General features: G+C 51.8%; 1 protein-coding gene, 1 long non-coding RNA gene and 1 pseudogene across 5 annotated transcripts; all 3 read left to right on the top strand.

The window, feature by feature from the left end:
• Nucleotides 1-26912, top strand: part of LOC123120681 (cinnamoyl-CoA reductase 1-like) — a 40845-nt pseudogene that overhangs the window by 12390 nt on the left and 1543 nt on the right.
• On the top strand, nucleotides 19137-20855 carry LOC123121953 (uncharacterized). The gene is made up of 4 exons (XR_006459992.1): nucleotides 19137-19362; nucleotides 19932-20062; nucleotides 20143-20320; nucleotides 20407-20855. It is a non-coding gene; the product is annotated as an uncharacterized lncRNA (long non-coding RNA).
• LOC123121952 (uncharacterized) lies at nucleotides 21398-26498 on the top strand. 4 transcript variants are annotated; one of them, XM_044542053.1, is made up of 5 exons: nucleotides 21398-21725; nucleotides 21813-21893; nucleotides 22417-22462; nucleotides 24108-24209; nucleotides 25947-26498. In XM_044542053.1, exons 1-5 carry the CDS (start codon nucleotides 21621-21623, stop codon nucleotides 26024-26026), a joined length of 414 nt encoding a protein of 137 aa, XP_044397988.1. In that variant the 5' UTR covers nucleotides 21398-21620; the 3' UTR covers nucleotides 26027-26498. The 4 variants fall into 4 exon arrangements, with proteins under 4 accessions (XP_044397988.1, XP_044397987.1, XP_044397985.1 ...); XM_044542052.1 differs by having other exon boundaries at nucleotides 21399-21725; nucleotides 21809-21893; XM_044542050.1 differs by having other exon boundaries at nucleotides 21401-21893.

Raw genomic sequence — 26912 nt, 5'->3', positions numbered from 1 at the left:
TTGGGTAGGGGGTCCCGAACTGTGTGTCTAAACTCGATGGTAACAGGAGACAAGGGACACAATGTTTACCCAGGTTCGGGCCCTCTCTATGGAGGTAATACCCTACTTCTTGCTTGATTGATCTTGATGAATATGAGTATTACAAGAGTTGATCTACCACGAGATCGTAATGGCTAAAACCCTAGGAGTCTAACCTGTATGACTATGTCTATGATTGTTGGCCTCTAAGGACCTAGCCCTCCAGTTTATATAGACACCGGAGGGATCTAGGGTTACATAAAGTCGGTTACAGAGAAAGGAATCGTCATATTCGAACGCCAAGCTTGCCCTCCACGCAAGGAGAATCCCATACGGACACGGGAGAGAGTCTTTGGTCTTGTATCTTCACAGCCCATTAGTTCAGCCCGTGTCCAACAGGCCGGACGCCCAATCAGCGAGCTTCCCGGCGACGGCGGCGGCGCTGGATTTGATCTGCAGGAGAGAGAGAGGGAGGTGCGCCGGTGTCGGTTTTCCCCAACCCCACAGCCGTCGCACGCCGCGCCACTCCGCGCCCCCTCTTTGCTCCACCATGCAGCTTCCTCCTCCCCGCTCACCTCTGGCGTAGCTTGTCGTAGTGGAGAGCATGAGCGGCAAGGTCTTCATGGTGGGGTGGAGCTGCAGCGGAGGGAAGGATGCTTGACGGATCCGGCGCGTGCAGGCTGAAGCGGCAGGAGTTGGTGGATATGGCGGATGCGGACGGGGTCGTTGACGGGGGCTGGGAGCTCGAGTTGGTTCACGGTTTGCCTTTCCATCCTCCCTGCCTCACTCACGCCTCCCCCTTTTCTCATTGACGACGACTTCGGCTGCAGGGGCGCCATGAGGAGTGGAAGGCTGAGGTCGTTCGACGGGCGGAGCAGCAGGAGCAATGCGCCAATGGTGGTCAATGGCTAACCTCTACCTCCTCTCTCTCTGTGGTTGAGAAGAAGGCCAAATAGAAGAAGCAAGAGAATTTGGCGCAAAAGTCTTGCCGAGGTGCCCCCTCCAAGGCCCAGATTCTTCTGAGGTGACCATTTTGCTCCCCTCAAACCTAGCACCTTCGATGCTTTGTCATCATCAATTTTGATACATACAGTTCTGGAAGCTTTAGGATTGGTCATTGCTTGTAACTGTTGTGGGTAACATGACCTTGTTTACTCCCTACAATCTTCATTCACACGTCTTTGATGTTTATTTTGCTATTAGATGATGAAAATCTAAAGAATGGACACACAACCAGAAGTTTACATATTTTGTTTGCTGGTAATGTGTCATCGTCATCTTTGTTAGCCAGACTTGTCGGTTGTCCTACTTAATTCCCACCTTATCACGTTGCTCTTGATTTTTAATCATGCTTGAAGCTTTGGTCTGCAGCTATACAAAATCATATGCTTTGGCTCTAGATTAGGATAATGTTGGAACTTGGGAGGGAGTAACTAAGCCATACATTTGGCTCTAGATTTTCAGTTTGTATTTGCCGGATGTAGAAACAGCTTTCTATGAGATAACGAGTTGACGACACACCACATTCGGTTGACTGTTGAGGCGTAAATGGCACCCGAGTGTTGTAGTATGCAGTAGCGACCGGCGAGGCATCAGGATGTGGCGAGGCAAGGCTGTGGAGTTCATGAGTTTTCAGGCTGCACGGGATGCAAGTTAATGGATGTAAGTTCCAGAGAAAATTGCTTGACTCTTGTCAAAGCTTTTTATGTGGTGCTCATTGCAGTAGTTTTTCTATAATATACGAGACTTGCTGAATAATGGTAGTGTGTATGTGCTGTATCTACTCTAATTTTCTCCATGTTCATTTTAAGAATTTTTATGTGCTAGCTGCAGATTAGGACGTACAAATGACTGGTGCATAAGCTCCTTCGACTATTTGATTAAAGGTATACATTGACTGCTTTCTTCTTTCTTTCTATCTTCATGTTCTCACAGTTTTGTCTATTTTAAAACTTTAAACAGAGAAGGCATGAGTTGACGCTACCAATATATGTGTTGGCTACAGAGGCATAGAAATAATAATCAATGCCCAATTCCGTCTCTGCATTTAAAGGATAACTGCTTCATAGGTGTGCTATCAAATTCTATGTAGTTCTCCATTCGAGTCTTTCCTTCCTCATTAACTTGAAATGTTTCCTAACTCAGCTTTTTTGTGCACGAAGTTTAGCAGGCTTGCCTTGTGATCAAACCTGACGATGTGTAGCATGGTGTGGTATGCACTTCTTCAGTTATGTCTATTTCATTGCCTCATTATTTTTCTAGGTTTTTTCTTTTAAATGAGGAGTAATTCTATTCCTGTATGCTTTAAATCGATAGCATGCAGAGAATTTTCATGGAAATGAGGAGTAATTTTAGGTTGCTGGGCCAATGTTCATGTGAACTTTAAGATGTAGTATAAATTATATGTTCAGAATTTCATAATCTGCTAGCACCTATGATTTTGGGTTAAAAAGACGTGTGCTATCCAGATGGTACAATGCGTGCTTGGGCCTTTTGTCAGTTTTATGTGAAGATTTATTGTGAAATTTGTCATAGATTAGAGATCTAGAAAATATGTATTGTGCCTTAAGCTTTCCTCGCCATGCATATTGCTATATCTGAGCAGCTCCCTAGCGGGTTATTGGAAGGAAATATGCTTTCATATGTGCACGGATTTCTGGACCTTATTTGCTTTTGTCAATTTAGCCATTATTCACCCATTTTCCTAAATTTATTGATACTTTTAATATGTTACTGGTGTCAACAAAACAATGTTGAGACTTATAATTGCTTGTCTATCAGGAAAACATATTATTAAGACGAATCCATAGATAATCGATAATGTGTAAAAACTCCATTTGTGAATATTATATGCGAAGGAAAATATTGATTTGTGATGCTTATGTCTCTTAAGAAATTCACTGGGAAGAGGCTCTGGGCAGGGGGTTTGATTTTTCTTTTCTGGTTTTGCAACATGATGCGACGAATTTCTCCTGCAGGCATGCCTTCGTTCCCCCATTTACCATATGCAAATCTTGGTCTACAATTTGTTTTAATCGTTTTCATACATATAAACAATATTTTTAATACACATTCCATCCTTCTTTTTTTCTTTGAATTGTTGTTTGTAATTCTGAGACTTTTGTGCACCGTCATCTCCATCGCTGTGAAGGATTTTGAATACATAATTACATATAAGATAACCATCTTTTTTCTGTCTTTGAACTACTGTTCGTGCCATAGGATAGACATTGGAGCTGACAAGAATGTCAATGACATCAAGTATACTTTTTGCTGAGGAAAATGACGTATGTATGCCCGCTGGTATAAGTGAAAGAGAAATTCAGAGGGAGATAAAAAAGGAAAAGATAAAAGGTGCTGAGAAAAATGATACTTGGACAGTTAGCGCTACAGTCCATTGGTTGCTAAAATTGATTGCTCCTCTCCTGTTTAGTGAAATTTCAATGGGATCTTTTATATTATGGGATTATGATCAGCAGCTTCATTAGGTCATTAAATTTTAACTCACACATTTCTAAACTGAAATGAGCAAATCCACTTGAGGTTGTCTATTTCTGAATCTATGTTTTTCTAGTGTCATGCCTTCAGTTTGTGTTGCATATATATGGGTGAACAATGAATGTCAAATAGGAAAATTGCTCACCAATCGTTACATTCAGAACCATGTGTACCGAATCTTTCTTAGACATCATATTTTATATGCATCATCAAGTTATAGCGTATGCCCGACCTTCACGTTTATCTTTCCATGGTCATGAAAAACGTAATGTGCATTGGTTTCGTACAGGGCACTGCCATGGCATGGCGAGGCACCCGCAAGGCACCGCTTGCTTCCATTCTGAGGTGGACTAGCGCTTGGATAGTCACGCGGATCTCCAAACCAGCACCCTCCCACGGCGCAGCTCCACCGTGTTGACCGGCGCTTCCTACACCATGGATCAAATAAACAGCCGCCTCAGCATAGCCATCTAGAATGCTCTCCTACCTCCGTTCCCCCTCAGGTCCATCGTCCTCTTTCTTTTCAGGACTGTTACCTGAAATACAAATGGCCATTTATTTGTTGTCAGTAATTGCATTTTTCATTTGTTTTAGGCGTTCTTTACTTACACTGCTTGCTTTTTGTGAATAAAGGCATCTATATTAGCAGTCTGATTTCAGATTACACCGAGATTAGAAAACTGAGAATACCTCAATATGTTATGTTGCAATAAAAAATAGAGGACATTGGGGGGATATGTAGTCATATATTTGGTCTTTGTCTCGGAAGAAGGGAATTGCTTGGTCAACAAATATATATATCTGCGCCCTGTACATTGTATAGATGCTAAAGATATGTGTTCACTGGAAGTTGGTTTCATGTTCTTATTCTGACAACAAGAAAACTAAACAAATTGATTGTTTGTATATTCAACATATGGTCCATCTTATGCATACAAGGTGCTATCTTGGCATGGATACAACCTGCAACCATATGCACAGGAAGTGTGTATGTTCTAAGAGGAGCACAATTTCAGAAGAGTATTTTTTTTATTTGAAGTGGTTTGATTTTCTTCAATCTGTTAGTATCTCCGCAAGATTGGCACATTACTAGATCTTTCTCATTTCAGATTCTTATATATCCACGAGGGGGACATTTATTAAAAGAGAGTGTTACTCTTGGTGGCCGTATTGATCTCCCGTGCCACGAATGTGACCGATGGCTCCACTTCGACTTCGTCAACTCCACTGACTATCTCGACTATGTCATACTGCAACCCCGATGCCCACTGGTTATGCAGTAACATGCTTCTGTGAGTGGTCCTTTTCAAGATTTTTGTTTACTCAATATTACCTGCTTAGTTTTGTACCAATCAAAAGGTTTGGGTTTACTACATATATATTTGGTGACTTGACTTGTTGTTAGTTTAGCAGTTGCTAAATAGTAATATTATTATCCATATGTGTTTTCCATCGCTTGTTCACCTCCAGAGACCTCATTTCTCTTTTCATTTCTAAAGTCATATCATTCTCAGAACCCTCGGGAAATAGTGGCAACATAGCTGCAGTTCTCATTTTTAAATTCATATTCCATAAAGAGAAAATCAATTTTGTCGGAGTAAATAGCCACGGGTAGCCTAACCGACTCCCCCTGGCTATTCAAGAAATTATCAGGCCATTTGAGCCTTCAAGCATTCGAAGCACAGGGCCGCCTTTCCCCGGCCGGCTATCCCAGGGGCCGGCTCTCAGAAGGCGACCCATTCCCAGAAACCTCCCCCAAGATAGCTACGAGGTGGCCGACTCCAGGAAGCCGGCTCCGAAAGGACCGACTCCCAAAAACCGGCCATGAAGAACACCGACTCCCAAAAGCCGGCCATGAAGAACGCCGACTCCAAGAAGCCGGCCAAGACCGCACCCACCAAAACTACGCTCTCATAACGGAGATAAGACGGGGCGTGGCCACAGTGCAGCCCACTACCCCCGAATCCCGAAGTAGGCATGGCCACAGGACGCCGTACGGGTCAGCCATCTCCCGTCCGGCGCGGCACTGTAGCCATGTTGGCCTCGACGTCATCCACGACAGACGCTAGTACGGTCCGTGGGCGGCGGGCCCCTTTAGCCAGAGAGACGCTCGAAGGCAGCCCGGCCTCCCCTAGTCGGCCAGGGGCGTAGCCGGCCCCTAGAAGCCGGCTACCCCCCTCCCTCGAAACATGTGCCACATTAAGGAGACAAGACGAGGTAAGGCTACAGTGAGAGCCCACAAGGCGGCACACTGTAGCCACGCTTACCTCGACAAAGCCCTCGTCACCAGGGGCGAGGCTACAGTAACCAGTCACCGACAAGACCCCCATGCGGTGGGGCCGGCCTGTCGACCAAGAGGCCGGCAGCCGGTGGGACCCACCAGTCGGCGGGCACGGACACTGACGGCTGGGGCCCGCACCCAGCCGGATTACTATTGTATCCCTGGGGGGTAGGCCTATATAAACCCCCGGGGCACCCATGCAAAGGGTTGGTCTCATAGAGTTACACACACACCATATAGAGAGGAAAGGGAGAGCTAGCCTTGCTCTTCTTCTCCCTCGAATCCGACAGCTCAAGGAGCACTTGTAGCTACTCGTTTTGATCTAGTGATCATGCGGAGACCCCGCAGAGCAGGACTAGGGGTGTTATCTCCACGGAGAGCCCCGAACCTGGGTAATATCCGCCGGCGTGCATGTCTTTGCCTCATCTCGTTTCCAGGCACCGGCGACGTCTTACTGGCTCCCACAATGATAAGCCACCCGTTGGCATATGCCGCACCTACCACCCGACATTTGGCGCCCACCGTGGGGCCAGGTGCACCGTCGTCCGGAGACCTGTTCTGGACGGGAACCCTTTTTCTCCCCCGCGAGCGCAGCCAGCCCGCTGCACCCGATGGCGTTTGCCCCGACGCGCTGCAAGGCGTCGACGACGCCTGCGCAGCGAGCTGCCTCGCCGATCTGCTCGGCGAGACTCGCATCTCCGACGAGCCCGCGTCCGACGCGGGCACGGACTACCCCGAGAGCCGCCTCGTTAGCCTCCTCGACCAACTTCACGTCTCCGGTGAGCCTGCTGTAGACTTGGAGTCGGTTGGCTCCACCGACCCGATGCTTGTCGATTCCGACACGGCATCGCTCGACGCCTACCCCTGCGACGTGGTGGTCTTCGACGACCCCCTCCCTCGAGATGACAGCGGCAGCAGTGCTGTCACCAAAGTGTTGGTGATCAGCCACGTCGCCAACTCAGGCGAGAACGCCCACGACGCCCTGCAAGCAGCGATGCACGACTTATCCGTCCCCATCCCGGCCAACACCGACGCCGAGACCTTGGAGGCACGCCCCCTCGCCCTCATCGCGGAAGGCCAGAAGATAGCCTCCATGAGACGCCTCACCGAGGCTCACCAGCGCGAAGTCGACCGCGCCGCCTTTGGCACGCCGCCTCGTGGCGGGCCGAGCCGAGCCGGCTTCGTCCAGAAGCGCGGCGCGGCTATCGCCAGCATGCTGGGGGCAGACCGCCCCGTCTACGCCACCCCGCTCGAGAATCTGCGAGCCGCTCAGGCGGCCGCTGAAGAGCTAAATGGGCTGGGAGCCGATGAGCTCCCCTACATGACAAGGCGGATCCAGCAGCTGATCGACGCGGCCGCATAACGGCACGAAGCCGGCGCCCGCGCTGAGAGTCCTCCCCCGCGCCGGGAGCACGCCACGACATCCCGGTCGCCGACTGCGAGCGGCGCCCGCGTGAGGAAAGACAAGGAGCCGGCTGCTAGCCGCAGCCGGACTCGTACCACCATCGAGCGCGACGCGGAAGGCCGCCCTCGAGCGGTGGAGCGCCAGGGAAATCCGCCTCCTCCCCCGCCTCGAGGGGAGAGATACCCCACCCCGCCGCCTGTCACGCATCCGACTCTTGGTGGCCGAGTAGGCCACCGCGAAGGAGTCGGCGAGAACGACGCCCGCCACCGGATCGACCGCCTGGCTCGGTCCCTGGTGCTAGAAGAAGAAGACGATGTCGGTCCGCCATGCTTTGGCCCCCGCATCCGCGACGAGACCTTCCCCAAAGGGTTCTCGCTCCCCAGAGACACGCCTAAGTACAACGGCTCTATGAAGCCGGAAGATTGGCTCATCGACTACTCTACCGCTGTCAGCATAGCCAACGGCAATCGGCGTGTAGCCGTGAAGTGCGTCCCCCTCATGCTGCAGGGCACGGCGCGCACCTGGCTCAACAGCCTCAAGCCCTACAGCATCAACAGTTGGCTGGACTTCACGGAAGTATTTGTCCGTAACTTCACCAGCACGTACAAGCGGCCTCCCAAGCCTCGCCAACTCTCCCTATGCGTCCAAGGGCCAAACGAGTTGACCCGCGACTACCTCACGCGGTGGGCCAAGCTCCGCAACTCCTGCGAGGGGGTGCACGAGGTTCAGGCCATCGAGTACTTCACCGCCGGGTGCCGAGAGGGCACCCTCCTCAAGCACCGACTCCTCTGCGACGAGCCGGCTACCCTCGACGAGCTGCTGATCATCGCGGACAAGTACGCCACGGCCGACTCCTCAATGAAGACCGAGCTTCGAGTGGACGCCTCTGGGAAGGTGATCGCTCCGGCTCCCAAGACGCCGGCTGGCGACTCCAATCGGCGCCCCTACCAGAACGGTCACAAGTGCAAGGCCCCTATGCCGCCCTCCACCAGTCGGCAAGTGGCCATAGTTGAAGATGAGCAGCCCGAAGAGCGGCCCACTCCCAAGAAGAAGGGTGGCAGGCTGGCTTGGCAGCCGGCTTTCTCCTACGAGCACACTCTCGACGCCCCCTGCAAGTTCCACAGCGGCGCGAAGCCGTCCAACCACACGACCCGAAAGTGCCACTGGCTCACGCGAATCTCCAAGGGTGAGGGGCTGGTGCCGCCTCCGCCTCCCGGCCCGCCGCCTCCAGCCCCCCAGCAGCCGGCGGCTCGACCAGCAGTCGGAGCCATTCAAGATGAGTTCCCTGAAGAGCACGCCGCCTACGTCATCTTCACAAGCCAAGTTGAAGACAAGCGTAGTCGGCGCCGACAGCACCAAGAGGTCAACGCAGTCGCCTCTAGGACCCCCGAGTTCATGCACTGGTCCGAGAAGCCCATCAGCTGGAGCCAGGCCGACCACCCAGAGGTGATGCCATCCCCTGGCTCCTACGCACTAGTCTTGGATGTCACCCTCGCGACGGAGAGGCGAGCTGCACGATTCTCCCGCGTGCTGATTGATGGCGGAAGCATTATCAATATATTGTACCGCGATACCATGGAGAAGCTGAACATCAAGGCGAAGCAGCTCATGCCAAGCCGGACCGTGTTCCATGGCATTGTGCCCGGTTTGTCTTGTTCCCCGATCGGCAAGATCAAGATGGATGTCCTCTTTGAAGACAAGGATCATTTTCGCTGAGAAGCGATCTGGTTTGAGGTAGTGGATCTGGAGAGCCCTTACCATGCCTTGCTTGGCCGACCTGCTCTGGCCAAGTTCATGGCTGTGCCCCACTACGCCTACCTGAAGATAAAATGCCGAGCTCGAAGGGGATCATCACCATAGCCGGCGACTACAAGAAGTCCATCGAGTGCGCTATGGCTAGCAGCCGGCTGGCCGAGTCCCTCGTAGTGGCCGAAGAGAAGAAGATGCTGGAACGGGTTGTGGCCATGGCCGGCAAGCAGCCGGCCTTGTCCCCCAACCCCAAAGATTATGATACGCAGGGCTCCTTCCAGCCGGCCAAGGAGACGAAGAAGATACCTCTGGATCCGGAGAACCCGGAAAGGTTTGCTGTCATTGGGGCAAACCTGGACAGCAAATAGGAAGGCGAGCTCGTCGACTTCCTCCGTGAGAATCGACACATCTTTGCATGGTCCCCAAAGGACATGCCGGGTGTCCCGAAGGATTTCGCCGAGCACAAATTACACGTCTGAGCCGACGCGAAGCCGGTCAAGCAGCCCCTCCGCCGACTGTCAGAAGAGAAGCGGAGAATCGTAGGAGAAGAGATAGGCCGGCTCCTCGCCGCTGGCTTTATTATGGAAGTATTTTTCCCAGAGTGGCTTGCCAACCCCGTCTTGGTTTTGAAGAAGAATAACAAGTGGCGTATGTGTATAGACTACACCAGCCTCAACAAGGCCTGCCCCAAGGATCCGTTTGCTTTGCCATGGATTGACCAAGTGATAGACTCCACGGCCGGATGCGAGCTGTTGAGTTTTTTGGATGCCTACTCAGGGTACCATCAGATCAAGTTGGACCCAGTAGACCGCCTGAAGACTGCCTTCATCACTCCATTCGGAGCTTTCTGTTACCTGACTATGACATTTGGCTTAAGGAATGCCGGTGCCACTTTTCAGCGGTGCATGCAGAAATGCCTCCTCAAGCAACTCGGCAGAAATGCCCACGTCTACGTAGACGATATTGTGGTGAAGACAGAGAAGCACGGCACCCTGCTGGAGGACCTCAAAGAAACATTTGCCAACTTGCGCTGATTCCAGATCAAGCTCAACCCCGAGAAATGCGTGTTCGGAGTACCAGCCGGCCAGCTGCTAGGCTTTCTGGTCTCCGGACGCGGCATTGAGTGCAACCCTGTGAAGATCAAGGCCATTGAGAGGATGGAGATTCCTACCAAGTTGCGGGACGTGCAGAAGTTCACCGGGTGCCTGGCCTCCTTAAACCGATTTATCAGCCGGCTAGGAGAGAAGCCCCTCCCCCTGTACCGACTCATGAAGAAATCCACTCATTTCGAGTGGAATGACCAAGCCGACCAAGCCTTTCATGAGTTGAAGAAAATGCTGACTACTCCACCTGTCCTGGCGGCGCCGACTGAGAAGGAGCCCATGCTCCTTTACATTGCCGCGACTAGCCGAGTGGTCAGTACAGTTGTCGTGGTCCAGCGCCCGGAAGAAGGCCGAGCCCAGCTAGTTCAGAGGCCGGTGTATTATCTAAGCGAAGTACTATCCAGCTCAAAGCAAAACTACCCGCACTACCAGAAGATGTGCTATGGGGTGTACTTCGCCGCCAAGAAGCTGAAGCCCTACTTCCAAGAGCATCCCATCACGGTCGTGTGCACCGCCCCGCTTGCCGAAATCATAGGCAGCCGAGACGCATCCGGCCGGGTGGCTAAATGGGCCATTGCGCTGGCACCATACACAATCTTCTACCAACCCCGCACCGCCATCAAGTCCCAAGCATTGGCCGACTTCCTCGTCGACTGGGCCGAGACCCAGTACCTACCGCCGGCTCCCGACTCTACCCATTGGCGGATGCACTTCGACGGGTCCAAGATGCGCACCGGCTTGGGAGCCGGCATCGTCCTCACCTCTCCCAAAGGCGACAAACTGAGATACACGCTGCAAATCCACTTCGCCGCCTCCAACAACATGGCCGAGTACGAGGCGCTCATACACGGGCTCCGGCTAGCCAAAGAACTCGGCATACGCCGGATCCTGTGTTATGGTGACTCAGACTTGGTGGTCCAGCAGTCATCTGGCGACTGGGACGCCAAGGATGCAAACATGGCGAGCTATCGATTCCTCGTCCAGTAGATCAGTGGATACTTCAAAGGGTGCGAGTTCCTTCACGTACCACGGGCCGACAACGACCAAGCAGATGCCCTAGCGCGAATCGGCTCCACCCGACAAGCTATACCGACCGGTGTCTCCCTCCAGCGCCTCCTCAAGCCGTCCATCAAGCCGTCTCCAGAGTCGGACTCTATCTTCGTACCGCCTGCCCCCGATGCAGCCGGATCCGACTGGAGGAACCCCGCAGGCGGCACGGGACTTCGACAACCGGCCCGGGGACTGCCATAGTCGCACCCGGCTCGGGGACTTCAGAACCCGGCCCGGGGACTGCAGCAGTCAGCCCGGGGACTGCAGCAACACAAGAAGCGGTGGCCGACTCCAATTCCACGCCACCCAACCCACCCACCCGAGTCATGGTGGCCGTACTAACAGTAGAAGAAGTCACAGCTCCATCATGGGCCCAGCCCATCCTCAAATTCCTAGTCAACAGAGAGCTGCCGGCTGATGAGATCTCAGCAAGACTAGTGCAACGACGAGCCGGAGCATATGCAATAATAAACAGAGAGCTTGTCAAGCGCAGTGTCACTGGAGTCTTCCAGCGCTGTGTCGAGCCAGAGAAAGGAGTGGCAATCCTCAAGGATATCCATCAAGGCGAATGCGGCCACCACGCAGCCTCAAGATCACTTGTGGGCAAAGCTTTCCGCCATGGTTTCTTTTGGCCGACTACTTTGGAAGATGCCAAAGAGATAGTCAAGAGCTGCAGAGGATGCCAAGTCTTCAGTTCCAAGCAACACCTGCCGGCTTCTACACTCAAGACCATTCCCCTCACCTGGCCCTTTGCCGTCTGGGGACTGGACATGGTGGGCCCATTCAAGACAGCCCGCGGCGGCTTGACACATCTGCTTGTCGCCGTGGACAAATTTACCAAGTGGATCGAAGCAAAGCCGATCAAGAAGCTGAACGGGCCGACTGTCATGACGTTCGTCACCGACATCACTACTCGGTATGGCGTACCGCACAGCATCATCACCGACAACGGCACAAACTTTGCCAAAGGAGCACTAGCACGTTTCTGCGCGACACAGGGTATCCGACTGGACTTAGCATCCGTTGCCCACCCGCAGTCAAACGGCCAGGTCGAGCGAGCAAATGGACTCATCCTCTCCGGCATCAAGCCCCGACTGGTCGTACCACTGGAGCGATCGGCCGGCTGCTGGCTCGATGAGCTGCCGGCTGTCCTCTGGAGTCTGCGTACTACCCCTAACAAGTCAACCGGCTTCACTCCGTTCTTCCTTGTATATGGTGCCGAGGCTGTCATCCCAACCAACATCGAGTTCGACTCGCCTCGGGTCACCATGTACACGGAGGCGGAGGCCAAGGAAGCGCGAGAAGACGGTGTCGACCTGCTGGAAGAAGGCCAGCTGTTAGCACTCAGTCGGTCCGCCATCTACCAGCAGGGGTTGCGCCGTTACCAAAACCGCAAGGTCAAGCCAAGATCTTTCCAGGAGGGCGACCTTGTGCTTCGGCTAATCCAGCGAACAGCCGGCCGGCACAAGCTCTCGGCCCTTGGGAAGGCCCTTTCGTCATCAGCAAGGCACTAGGCAACGACTCCTACTACCTGATTGACGCGCAAAAGCCAAGAGCACGCAAGAGGGATGATTCTGGCAAGGAGTCGGAGTGACCATGTAACGCGAACCTCCTGAGAAGATTTACAGTTAAAAGCAGTATGTATCATGCTACCCTTTTGTATTAAGTACGAAACAACAGGCCCCCCGAGAGGCACTCGGGGACTGCCTTCCTTTATCTATGAATGACGAGTGTCATATTCACAAATGTATTATTACATTTGATTCCTGTCTGGCACCGGGTTCGACTAGTCGGCCCGGGGACTGCCGCCTTAAGTTATATTAAAATTCTACCTGAAGTCAGACAAGTCCTCTCTTGTTGAAAGTCGCAGCTCAAAGAACCGACTGTCCGACTAGCAAGAGCCAAGACAGAAAGGATGCCCACACAAAAAACGGCTAGGGACTAATGAACTTGTATAGTGAAAAGACGGCCTCCTACCACGCTTGCCGGCTGTTCTGACAGCCGGCTGGCCGGCTTCCCAAACACTTTGCTATAATCCAACAAAGCTCGAGTACTTGCCCTCCCAATTGGCCAAGCACTTCTCCAGCCACAGATTGCAGAGCAACTGTCCGACTGGGAAGGCGACAACCAAGGGAGGGCGGCAAAGGAAACAGCAGAAGGATGAAAAGCAAAGAACAAGGGAAAGCCAAATGCATGCATAATCATATTTACATATAAAGCCCCCAGTAGGCCAGCAATCAACATAGTTCGAATACACCCAGTGAGTGGAATTGTGCAAACTTAACAAAATATTGTTCTAAAAGTGATAAGACAGGAAAATAAAGATAGCAGACTAGACTAAAGGCGCGGTGTGGGAGCCGGGTTGGTCGGTGGAGACGGCGTCACCAGCTGAAGGAGTGGCCGGCTAGCGGGTCTCAGCTTGATCATCGCCGGCGGCAGGCGGTGCACCCGCGCGTGCCGTGTTACTGGAGGCACGGTCAAGCTGAGGCTGGCCGGCCGCTCCACCATCCGGCCCGGCGTCTTCACCCTCCTCCTCCTCTTCGCCCTCGTCGCTGGAGTCGATCTCCTCCGCCGAGTCTTCGCTGTCTGCCGGGTTCAGCCCGAACCATTCCTCCGGCTGGGCAACACCGTTGTCGTCCAGCTCAGGGGCGAAGGCGCTGGTGTCGGTGTAGTCAGCGATCGCTGAAGCCCGCCGGATGATAGCCGGCCGCGCCGGCTCCAGCTCCGTGTCGGCCTGCTGCCGCCAGGTGGCCAGCTGGTCCAGACTCAGTCCGGGATACCAGGCCTTGACGAACTCCAGCGCCCGCCTGGCGCCGGACCGAGCCGCCGAAGCCTTCCAGGCTTCGAAGCAGCCGACCGCCACCTCCAGCCAGTCGGCAGTCTGACTGGGGGTGCGGGGAACCACTTCGCCAGGCGAGAGGGCGGCCAACATCTGCGCCCCGGCACGTTGAAGCCGGCGGAGCAGGCGATGAGCCGGCTGGAGGCGGGCCTGGATCGCCAAGAGCTGCTCCTCCAGCGACCGGCGAGCGTTTGGCGCAATCTCGGCGCCAGCCTACCTCTGTGCTTCGCGGCGGGCCCCGATGATCTGGTTGGCGGCGGTAGAGTAGACAGGGAAGTACTCTGCGCAAGAAAGAAAGAGAAAGAAGAGAAAACACCAAGTCAGAAAACGAGCCAAAGACGGCAAGCAGCAAGAAAGGACGAAGAAGAAGGCGGCTTACCGTCAACCAAATCTTCGATCTGGCCATAGCCATTGATCAGCATCTGCTTCGCTTCGGCCCAGCTAGCCGCCTCTGTCTCGTACTCGGCCTGGAGGGCGGCCTCGCTGTCCTGCACCGCCTTCAGGGCCGCCTTGTGACTCTCCTCCTGGTCAGCCAACCTCTTGGCCAGGCGGTCACGCTCCTACGCCAAGGCGGCAAACTCGGCCTCCTTAACACGGAGGGTAGCCTGAGACCCTCCCAGCTGCTCCCTCAGACTGGCGTTGACCGCTGCAGGGATGGCAAAGTAAAAGAAGCAATAAGAAGAAGTCGTCAAGGAAGATCCGACCCGACTGCTCAGCAGTCGGCCCGAATCTCGGGGACTACACCCAGTGGGTGCGCTGACGCGCCCCACGTGAGATAAAGGACGAAGCACTTACCCCGGCTCTCAGATAGGTCAGCGGTCTTCTGGGTCAGCTCCCGAGCCTGGGAGTTGAAGGCAGCCGCGCGGAGGTTGTAGTAGTCCTGCAAGACAGGCAGAAGAGCGAAATAAGAGCAAGAATAACAAAACTAAATCCGCTAAGAAGTTCCAAGCCGCCTGCTCAGCAGCCGACTCGGAACTCGGGGACTACACCCAGTGGGTGCGCTGACGCGCCCCCACGGAAGAAACCAAGATAAAAAAAGCAAGACAAGAAGACTAACCCGGATGGCCGCCCGCGTCGCAAGGAACTCGTCATTGTACTTTCTCAGCGCCGTAGTCTGGGCTTGAAGCCGGGTCCGGACGTCCTGCGCGACCACATTCATCACGGCCGTCCCTCCGCCTGGCGTCCACCCCGAGCTGGCGCTGGCCACCTCCATATCCTGGGCCGACGAGCTGGAGCCCGCGGCCGGCTGCGGCTCCGATGCAGCCTTCTGCGGCTCTGATGCGGCCTTCCCCGTGCGCTGGCGCGACGGCGTCCGGACCACCAGATCAGTCCTCGCGGCCGGCTCGCCCCGGCTGATTGCACAGGCGGCAGGTCAGGCCGGCCGCCTTGAGTCACCCCAGTTGCCGGGGCCGGTGCCGCCACCCTCTCCAGGATGAAGACGTCGTCCTCCCTCTCCAGCCCCGGCTGGTCACCGCCGGCTTCTTCTGGCGAGGGCTCTAGGGCCCCAGGCGCCGCGACGCGCAGTGGGGTGACCAGCAAGGCCCCCTCCGCCATCGCCGCAGCCGCAGCCTCCGCTTGGGCCTTGGCCGCGGCGTCAGCGCGCGCCTTCGCCGCCTCCTCCTCCTGCGCCGCCTTGGCGGCGGCCGCCCTCAATGCCTCCGCCTCCCGCGCCTCCCGCTCCTCCCGCACCTCCCGCGCGTTCCGCTCCGTCGCTGCCTGAAGATCGGCACGGGGGTCCACGCGGCGAGTAGTGCTCCCAGATCCTCCCGGCGACCCAACGACGGAGGCGGCAGCAGCCCGCTCGACACCGTCAGAGAAAAGAAAAAAAGAATACACGAAGGAGTATATACTTACGCCGACACCGTCTGCGGCTGCCTCACCGCCTTGCGGAAGCGGGCCGCCTTCGCGGCCGCCTCCTCCCGCCTGGTCGCCGCTGCCCCGCCTCTGGGCTTCTTCGGCCGACTGCCGAACAAGCCCGGCGCGGCACGACGCTTTTGCCCGCCGCCCCGAGCAGGCGGCGCGGCGGAGGAACCCGCGCCGTGGCCAGGCGCCGGCTGGCGGCGTGGGACGACTTCCGCCTCGTCATCGTCCGGCCAGTCCTCGAAGCTGACTCCAAGCCAGGAGCCGCCTGCCTCGCCGCCGGCTTGGCCACCGCCCGCCTCGGTGTTGTCGTCCATGGCGGCCGCCCCCAAGTCGGGGTCCTCCAGATCGTGCTTCGCCCGGTCGGGGACGAATCAGCGCTCCGTGTCCGACCCGCCTGCAGGCCGAAGAAGAGGGCTCTGTCGAGACAAGCCGACTAGTCAGAGTCGGCCAAAAGGAACTCGGCGACAAAACTGAGAGAGGAGAAAGAGAAAAAGAGAACATACCGTGGGCGGCGGGTGAGCTCGGCAATATGGCTCCTTGCCAAACTGCCACTCTACAGAGAGCTTGCAGTTCGCAAGGTAGTTCACCATATGGGCCACTTCGTCGTGCGGCATGTCTTTGGTGCACATCCGACTCGGATCAAGCTGGCCGCTCATCTGACAGATCAGATGAGGGCGGCTCTGGAGCGGAAGCACCTGGCGCGTGACGAAGGCGGCCAGCAGGTCGGGCCCCGATAGGCCCTCCGACTGGATCATCACCCGCAGTCGGGCGACAGCTGCTGCTCCAGCCGGCGTCAGCGTCACGGCCCGATAGGACCACTGGGGCCGCCTACCCGCCGGCGGGCCGGCTTCGTAAGCCGACAGATTGACGTAGTCGCCCTGCGGGGCGACGTTCTTCACATAGAAGTATGACTTCTGCCATAGCTTCACCGACTGGATCAGCGTGATGACGGGGAAGGGGTTGTCAGCTGTCACCCTCCGCATCGCGATGAAGGCGCCACTCTGAGCCGGCACGCCCTGCATGCGCGTGCCCAGCTTGGACAGGAAGAACTCCCCCCAGAGCTCGAGGGTAGGGAGGACGCCGAGGTAGCCTTCGCACAAGGTGTCGAAGGCGGACAGCAGCACCACCGTGTTCGGGGTGAGGTGGTGCAGCTGGAGCTGGTAGAACTCAAGAAATGAGCGGAAGAAGGCGCTCGTCGGCAGGCCGATGCCGCGCAAGAAATGCGAGCGGAAGACCACCCGCTCGCCTTCCTCCGGCTCCGGCGTGATCTCCTTCTCCAGCGCGAGACGGACCCGCACCTTGTCCGCGCCGGGCAGCCGCCGCGTCTTGCGGAGGAACTCGACGTGATCCTCATGGATGTTGGAGCCGTCCCAATCCCCGCCGTACTGCATCGCGGCGCAGGGCTGGCGAGAATGAGCGCGGCGGCGGAGAAAAGAGCGGTAGAACGGCGCGGCGGCGAGGCGCTGTTACAAGGAAGAGCAGAAAGAAGAAGATGGCGGAGAGGAGAGGGTTGTGCGAGTGCCTGCCGCTTCCCCCTCCCCCTACTTATAGCTTCGCACGGCGAAGCCGAGGAGGCGAGGCGTGGGGTGAGACGTGGGATTAACTGCACCCACTCCCCCCACGCCCCGCGATTATTACGCCCTAAAGGCGTGCCGAAACCGCCGCAGGAAGACGTGCGGGCGGCTTTGGGCCGCAGAGAATCCACGCCTGGGCCCGGGCGTAGGAGTGGTGGGCCCCCGACCTGCGGCGACGTCTCGTCGCGCGCGTGGGCTGGCAGGCTTTTTAGCCAAGGGATGCCATGTGTTTTGCAGGCGGCAAGTGGCCGGCCCGCGGCCCGGTGCGCGCGCCGGCAGACTCCCGCCCTCCGACTTCAAAAAATTTCGCCAAGACGGCGCGCCTAGCCGAAGCCGGCTCCCAGCTGCCGGCTTGTCAAGATAGGAAGCTGACCGAGCTTCTCGACTCCCACCACACCTCGAAGCTCAATCACCTTTGGGGACTACTGTCGGAGTAAATAGCCACAGGTAGCCTAACCGACTCCCCCTGGCTATTCAAGAAATTATCAGGCCATTTGAGCCTTCAAGCATTCAAAGCACAGGGCCGCCTTCCCTCGGCCGGCTATCCCAGGGGCCGGCTCTCAGAAGGCGACCCATTCCCAGAAACCTCCCCCAAGATAGCTACGAGGTGGCCGACTCCAGGAAGCCGGCTCCGAAAGGACCGACTCCCAAAAGCCGGCCATGAAGAACACCGACTCCCAAAAGCCGGCCATGAAGAACGCCGAATCCAAGAAGCCGGCCAAGACTGCACCCACCAAAACTACGCTCTCATAACGGAGATAAGTCGGGACGTGGCCACAGTACAACCCACTACCCCCGAATCCCGAAGCAGGCATGGCCACAGGACGCCGTACGGGTCAGCCATCTCCCGTCCGGCGCGGCACTGTAGCCATGTTGGCCTCGACGTCATCCACGATAGACGCCAGTACGGCCCGTGGGCGGCGGGCCCCTTTAGCCAGAGAGACGCTCGAAGGCAGCCCGGCCTCCCCTAGTCGGCCAGGGGCGTAGCCGGCCCCCAGAAGCCGGCTACCCCCTCCCTCAAAACATGTGCCACATTAAGGAGACAAGACGAGGTAAGGCTACAGTGAGAGCCCACAAGGCGGCACACTGTAGCCACGCTTACCTTGACAAAGCCCTCGTCACCAGGGGCGAGGCTACAGTAACCAGCTGCCGACAAGACCCCCAAGCGGTGGGGCCGGTCTGTCGACCAAGAGGCCGGCAGCCGGCGGGACCCAAAGACCGGCGGAGAAGTCGGCGGGCACGGACACTCACGGCTGGGGCCCGCATCCAGCCGGATTACTATTGTACCCCTGGGGGTTAGGCCTATATAAACCCCCCGGGGCACCCATGCAAAGGGTTGGTCTCATAGAGTTACACACACACCATATAGAGAGGAAAGGGAGAGCTAGCCTTGCTCTTCTTCTCCTTCGAATCCGACAGCTCAAGGAGCACTTGTAGCTAGTCACTTTGATCTAGTGATCATGCGGAGACCCCGCAGAGCAGGACTAGGGGTGTTATCTCCACGGAGAGCCCCGAACCTGGGTAAGATCCGCCGGCGTGCATGTCTTCGCCTCATCCCGTTTCCAGGCACCGACGAAGTCTTACTGGCTCCCACAATGATAAGCCACCCGTTGGCATATGTCGCACCTACCACCCGACAAATTTACGGTGTATTGAACACAAAATTCATCTCCAGATCTATGGCTATAGCTTTCCTTCACTGAAATTAGGTTCTTCTGGAGCAATTTCATCTAAAATATGCAAACAAAGATAACACCGCTATTCTATTTTTCTACTGGAACACCAGGTTGCAACTACAGCTTCGCCGATGAACTCGCTCATTGCTCTAGAAGGTGCTTGGGCTTGTTTCTCTGACCGATTAGCTGCGACATCTCACATGGATCTTCACTGCCTCATAGACCTATTTTTTATTCTCTCGTCAATTCTACATGTCTGCTCGTCCATTGCATGGTGCTAGATGGTCCCTGTTTAGTTAATCCAAGGTACATCCCATTAGGACTATTATTTGATTTGTTAGATTGAATCTCTCTATCATTGAAACTTTATTGATAAGACAGACAACAATAAACTTTGCAAATGTAACCTACCTATTCCAACATATTGCCATATTATGGTTTTGTTTTATTTCTTATTGCTTCCTGTTGTTTGGTTTGTTTGAACTGCATTTTATAGCCAGGTTTTTATGTGTTGCTTTTATTTTGCCTGTACCTTTATGGCCAATAAGCTTAATTCTTTCAACTTGTTGTTTCTTATATGCACTTTTGCTGCAAGCATTTTCTTGAGAGAAATATCCTTGAGAGAAAAGAGGTAACAAAACACTAGATTATTTTATCAAGTCAGGACATGGATGCTTTTAATTAGTTTTAGCTGAAGAGAGAAAATATGACGCAATATGGTAGCCTCCACAAATTTAGAACCAAGATCTGTTAGTCCTCCTTCATCTGCCTGACACACTTTAGTCGGGATATTGATGAGGCCTCCTAAATGGTCTAAGCTTCAAAAGTTAAAGATTTTAATGTATTTATTGTTCTGTTGATCTTAATTTATGCAGGTAAATCATATGCATAACCATGGAATGGCACATACTGGCCCCAGGCTGTACAAATTCATCGCAAGGCCGGGTCAGTCCGAAAGTTCAAAGGGGAAATATCCATTTGAAAGCTGGAAAATACATTACTCGCTGTAAAAACTCTTATTACTTTCCTATTTGCAGCAACTCCTCCGACAAATACTAAATACTACAGTTCTATGTAAATTGGCAGGCAAGCCTGGTGAGCACTACTTAGATGAGTTCGCTGCCCACTGTGTGTGGGAAATACAGTTAAGCTGTATAACAAAAATATTCGCAATCTGCAAAATATCATCGAAGACAAGAAAACACCTGACCATTACTACGTATGCCACATGACAGAAACATTTTCTACTGACGGCAAAAGAATGGTAATCTTAAACAAATGCATTCTCGTAGTTCCTACAAGAACTTGCCGGCAAACCATGTACTGAATAACCTTTATCCTCTTTTGCAGTATTGTAGCACACACTTTTCTAAGAGAAGTCTCTTCCCGCACATGGATGCTGATCATGATGAGCTACCAATCAGTACAGGAGACGGGACCACCAGTGTCATGGCCCTCTTTATCAAGGGCGTCGACAACAAGGCTACACTCACAAAGAACTGGAGCAGCTTCTTCCATAAGGCAAACATGAAGAAAGGATGTGCATATGCTTTCACCTTCAAGTGCGCGTCCAAGGGCCTCTGCATGGTTGTTTATCCAATCTAAGCAGGTCACAATAGTCCTTTGCTACGTAACTTATTATTACTATAAGTACCGATCGAGACTTTTATATCTGGCATCATTTTGGATCTTATGTAAGAAAATTACGATAATCCTGTCCATATGACTATCATCAATCCGTACTTATATCCATATGTTTCCTTCTATGTCTACATATTTTGATGCACACTCTTTCAATCTTTGGCTTGCTCTCGGCCTTTGCGCCATGGGCGCAACTGATCATCTAGTAGTAGGAAACACACAAGAACCTGCCATGTCGCACGCACGGGGCAGACTTTCCATCTGAACTCTGAAGACACTTAGTGAAAATAATTAGGAGTGTATTCGATCACCCATCGAACATATAAACAGCTCTAGACAACCCGCCGTTCTACCGCACTTGCGAGCGTCGGGCATTTTCAACCCCACGATGGATTTACTGTTTGCATTTTTACCTTGTTGCGATTGGCCAACCGTTCGTTGCATTTGCACACGTCATGCCATTTTAAAACTCTATGACTGATGGGGTCGTGACTGTATGGGGCCCGTGAGCAGAGGCTGGGTTTCTCTCGCGGCTGCGTGCACGATTGGCTGATAATTAGCTGTTTGTGATTGGGTGAGGTCGACATCTGTGGATGGGTTTTCGCTGGCCTACTCGACCGTGCGTTACCCTGCTGCTTTGGTGGCTCCGGTTAGCACTTGGGCCAGTGGTGCAGTGGCTTGGGTTATAAGTGGCTCGGGTGAGGGGTACTGGCACCGGATAAGAGTGCCGTGGGGTGGGTCAACCATTGGTCAGAGGCACTGTGACCTAACCCGCGTGCCGCAGCCGCCTCCTCTCCTCCTCGATTCTTCTGCTGCCGCAGCCACCCCCCTCTCCTCTCCCCCAATTCTCCCACCACCGCCGCCGCCTCTCGTCTCATCCATGTAGCCAGGGCCTAGACGTCATCGGCTCAGTCCGCGGCGGTATGGATGAGGAGGCGAGAGCTTCAGAGGCAGGGGCGAGGAAGCAGAGAGTCCTTCCCGAGGGCGCCCCAACCTGCCAGATCTTCCAACTCATTGGCCCAGGCAAGGTAAAAATGTTGGATCCGGCGGTGGCTGGAATCCCTTATCGCCGAAGGATGGCGTGCATGACGTATGACCAGAAAATCAATAGGCAGATGGAGCAGGACGGGGTGACGATTCCCGTTTGGCGGCGTTCGCGTGTTTTGGCTAGCGGCCTGCACTTCCTTCTTCCCCTGGTGAGTTGTCCTTGATCTGAAAAAATATTTACTTCCCACTGATTTGTTGCTTGTCGGCGGGAGCCTGGGGCGCCGCCATGGCCAGTAGGAGAAGCACGGGTGACCGCAGCTGAGCTTCCATGTAAGATAGCCCCGAGCCCCCGACACATCCTCTGCCACACCAACCTTGCAGCATCTGGCCTTTGCAGGTAACCACACCCCTTCACCCCTCCTTATTAATCTCCTCCCCTCTCTTTTCCACTCATTTTTTTTGATTTAACGCCAGCATGTCTCTCCTCTTTTGTGTAGATTCGTTTAGGTATCCACCTACCTACAAGTTGTTTGATGAAAATCCAAACTGCTACAGGGGCAGATTAATATATGTGTAATAATATATGCTTGATGACCTGCTCAAATTTGTACTGACATTTACATTCAGTCCTTGATTAGTTCTTTTGCAAAGCAGGTTCAACTGTTGAAAGCTATGGATTTACTGCTTGGCCATCATGTTTGAGCTGATATTCTGCTTTCTTTCTTTCTAGAGATATTCAAGAAAGAAGATAGTGCGACAAGGCTAAAGGGCTACTATGGTAAAAATCTTTCTTTCTTTTGTTGTGACCTGTCTTATTTGGTTCTATTGTGCATAAAGAACACTTGGTTTTATCAACTCCCAGCTTGATAGTTAACTGCTTCCATCTATCAACTCCCAGCTTGACAGTTAGATGTTTCCATCTTTATATTCTAATTTGATGTTTTTTGATTCACGGTATGTGGAGGATGCAGAAAATGATGGAGTGCATGATGCTTCAGCAGATTCTGCATTATTGTCAAACGCTTTTCCTGAGGTGTTATTTGTTTACACCTGAGGATGAAAATAAAGTTTTATGTCCCACTAATTAGATCAACCGCTCAGGGAAAAAAAGAGATGTGCCTTCTTTGCATTAGCTCCACCATGGTTCTGCCATATGTCTAATTACGATGCACCCTTTTCAGACCATTTCCACCGCACATGTGTGTTCGTGCTCATTTTTTGTTCTCTGACTTTTTGATCATGCCTATGAATGCCCATCGTATATATGTGTTCACTGTCTTTTGATCACAGTTGTGTATACACTCATGCCTACTGTATTCCCTGCATTTTTCCTCTACTATGCAAACTTCTTACCCTTGGACTACTAATTAAATCAAGCTTGCCACTTTGTACAGTGTGATTATTTCATGTATTTTTGGTATGTGTTAGCTATGACTTGACTGGCTCCAGTCTGGTAGAGAACACAACTAATTTGCACTTCCTGGAATAAAATTACTATTTGTGATTTTGGTATGGGCTAGCTTTGATTTGGATGATTTCAAGTCAGGAACATGAGTGGGCTAATGTATTATGCATGACCATTGGAAGACGGTATTTTCTATGGTAGAATTAGTGTGGTGGTATAAAATTATAAGTTCACTTCATGGTCGGTAGGTTCACCGCTGCATTTTGTTTGTTGATGCCTTGACTTTTAGGCTGTCACAGGTAGCCGCGCGTCGCCGCGGGCGAGTCTCTGATCGCCTTGCTCTGTTTCACTGTTTCAATATTTCCAACTTATTACATGAATGGATCTAAAATAACAAACTTTCAACATCCTATGCTTTTTCTACGAGTTGATGGTTTTTACTCAACCATAAATGCTTCCATGATATGCTGGCACATTCTCTCACTTCATTCCTGGATTTGCTGACAAGGATTGGAAATTTCTGTTACCCCCGAGAACTAAAAATTATCGACCACTCGATTACATGGTGTTGAATTATTTGAATGCTACCAATTTCTATATAGAAAAATAAGGAAACTTTTTTTAACTCTATTGAGCACTGAGTGCACTCTACAAGGTTAGCCTTGCTGCCATTGGTATTAAAGTACTAGCAATTATCTTTAGCTATTCTTCTTTCATCTATATCCTGAAGGAGACCCGATGGCATGGCTGTACAAGTGGCACCCCCGGTCAGGTGGACGTTGGATGCTTTCTTCAGTGTTTCTCTTTTCCCGCAGGCTTGATTTCCTTGTGGTCGTAACCCAACTCCCAAAAGTCCATGCTTTCTTGGAGTCCTAATCCATCTACTTGTCCCCCTCTCTGTTCTTTCTATTGTAACGGGATCTTTCTTGGAGTCCTAATCCATCTACTTGCTCCCCTCTCTGAAGATATCATGCTATGGGACTTTTCGGCAGAACCTAAACTATGGTTTTACTTGCAGCTCAGTTTTCACATCCTTCCCAGGTTTCACAAAAACATAAACATGCTTGGATGTGTGTCCTTGCTGGCGACCTCGCTGTCTCCAACCCCTCCGTCTGGACAGGTATTGCAACTCCTTCCCATCCAATTTATTCACTGTTCGTCCTCTCTGCTGTGATTTGGTAGTTGAAATCAATTCGTCTGGATAGGGAGGAGCAATTCCATAATCATTTATGCACCATGTATACTTCATTTTATTTCATGTATAACCTGTATATAATAAGAAAGAAAAGTGGGGTAGCTCCTCCGTTTCAGTGCTTTAGCCTGAAAAATACTGAGTTTCCCTTCAGATAATTTGAGTGATGCTGATATGTAGTTAACCATATAACCTTCATTTCATGTATAACATTACTTGAACATTTGTATATATGGACCACCACAAAGAATAATCTCCCTTTAGATAATTTGAGTGGATGCCCATTTGATAGTTAGTCAATTATGCTAATAACGAGGGCGTCCGGACCAAGCTGCCTGCCTCAAAGAGCGCCTTTTTAAGGGGTATCATGACGACCTGTGTATTTCCCGTGATAGAAATTGTGATACACCTTCCTCTAGGTGCATTTTCATTCAGATGGTGACCCAGGTTTATTGGAGCAGTACATGCTAACCACCAACTTGTTTTCTGATCTTTAGTACAAGACTTCACCAAACTATCAATTGAAGTGCAGGTGAACCAAAACTTCATATACATAGGCTGAAAGATAATAACTAAAGACCATGGAAAAGATCACACCATCTTTTATCCCAGGAAAAAAACTGCGTGGTCACTTGACTTTACAGACAACATGCTGCACTATTAACTTTGGTTTAACTTATCGACAATGCCTCTTTGCTATTAGTTATATACTAAGGAACATGCCTGTGAGTATATACTTAGGCTATGTATGTGATACCAGATTGTTAACATAATACTCTTAGTGAATCCCCTAATTTATGTTGTTCCTATGCTTTGGGAAACTACAACTGACATCCTTGACAGAAATAGCTCCTTAACAATCATTCCCGCTTTTCTTTACCTGAAACTGTTTATCTGCTCTAGGTTCAAGGATCTGTGGTAGGTGTATTTAGTTTTCCTATGATGATGGCACATGTAAATTAAACCATCTATTGTGTTCTGCATTCCGTGCCATTGCCCATGGTCATTATGAACGTATGCTCGGTGTTGATCTATTCCTATGAACGTATGCTCGGTGTTGTTTGTAAGTTGGATCTTCCTAAAAACCAGAGGATGTATTTTTCGCCGGAAATAAACCATGTATTGTCAAACTTAGTTGAATAACTCCCAGATTTTACCTACTTGATTGTTTTTGTGACACTCACAGGTTGTTTGATAATAGGCCTAAAAACCAAGATGTTTGATAATAGGCCTAAAATCCAAGATAAACTGTGTTTTCACCTTTTCTTTGCATCTGTGTTGACCAGAAGAAATTGCTTACAGAGTACCTTTCTTACAAAACCTTTCCTCTTCAATTGTATTAAGTTACTTTTGATACCAAACTTTTGTTCTAACCTCATTGTCAAACCTGATGACCTGATCCAGTTACTTACCTGTGTAAAGTGCAAACTTGTGTGCTCACTACCTATTCTTCTCTTATTGGAGATGCATTCACCTGCGTTCCATTCAAGTAACGGATAGGTAGTTGTTGCTAATTCTATTTATGGTGATTGCATGCATGGTTAACCTATCCTTTGTGTAGTATGAATACTATACACTCTCTTCATTTCTGTTTTCCCCTCCTAAGCCATTTATTCTGTCTACCACAGGTAGCTTGCTATCCTCTCATCGTGTCTATTGGTGCAGTATCTCATATCCTCTCTCAAAGAGATGAGATAAGGATTAAAGGACTACCAACTGAGTTCTACAGCTCACCTCACCAATAATGGAAGACATCCTCACCTCACCTATAATGGAAGACATCCCGACTCATTGTTTTGCATGCTAGATAACAACAACTATCACGTTGGTGATTTCCCTGATATCTCGTTCTACAAGTGTGTCATATGGACCAATGAAAGAAAATATATTTTGGAGATAATAACTATATGGGCTACTCCAAATGGTCTGACAGTGGAACCAACTTTTATAGGCCCTCAAGTACCTGTGGAAGTCTACCATGCAAGCATTATCCGACGATGACACTGCTTTTTCGTACATATCATCTTAAGACCATGGTCAGACTAAGAAGATGCCTAAATAAGCCATGAGGCTGCCTATATATAAGTGTTTTTCTATAAACTGATCTAAGTCATTCTACTATCTGTAAACCAATTTAAGTTATTCTACTATTTGTAAACTAGTCTAAGTCATTGTATTATCTGCAATACAATCCACATTGCATTATCTTTCATTCTACATATCTTACTTACTCACCACTAGCATCGCTTCTAACTCGCTTTTTGCGCCATTGGCGCAACCGGGTCATCTAGTATTAGAAGTCTCAAGCTTGTCTTCCCTTGATCTCCATCGGCGAGGTTATGGATTCACCTCCTCTTTGTTTACCACCCGGGCGCCCAGTGGCGGGGAGTGGAATTCTAGTGCCTCGGCTCTGACTAGTAGATATGTTAGGGTTTTATTCCTCGCAGGAGAGGCGCTTGAACAGATATCGATGCTTCTTCTTCAGGTCAGTCTTCCGGACTCCGATCGTCCTCAAATTTGCCCGTCAAAAAAAATTAATTTGAGCTCTAGCGTAGATTCCTGCCAGCGCCTTGGGGCGACGAGGTTAGGGTTTCTCATAGTGCGTATGCAACAACAAGATTTGGTGCCAGG

This window comes from Triticum aestivum, chromosome 5D (assembly GCF_018294505.1).
Source record: "Triticum aestivum cultivar Chinese Spring chromosome 5D, IWGSC CS RefSeq v2.1, whole genome shotgun sequence".
Classification (NCBI taxonomy): Eukaryota; Viridiplantae; Streptophyta; class Magnoliopsida; order Poales; family Poaceae; genus Triticum; species Triticum aestivum.
This window is presented reverse-complemented; position numbering and strand designations above follow the sequence as displayed.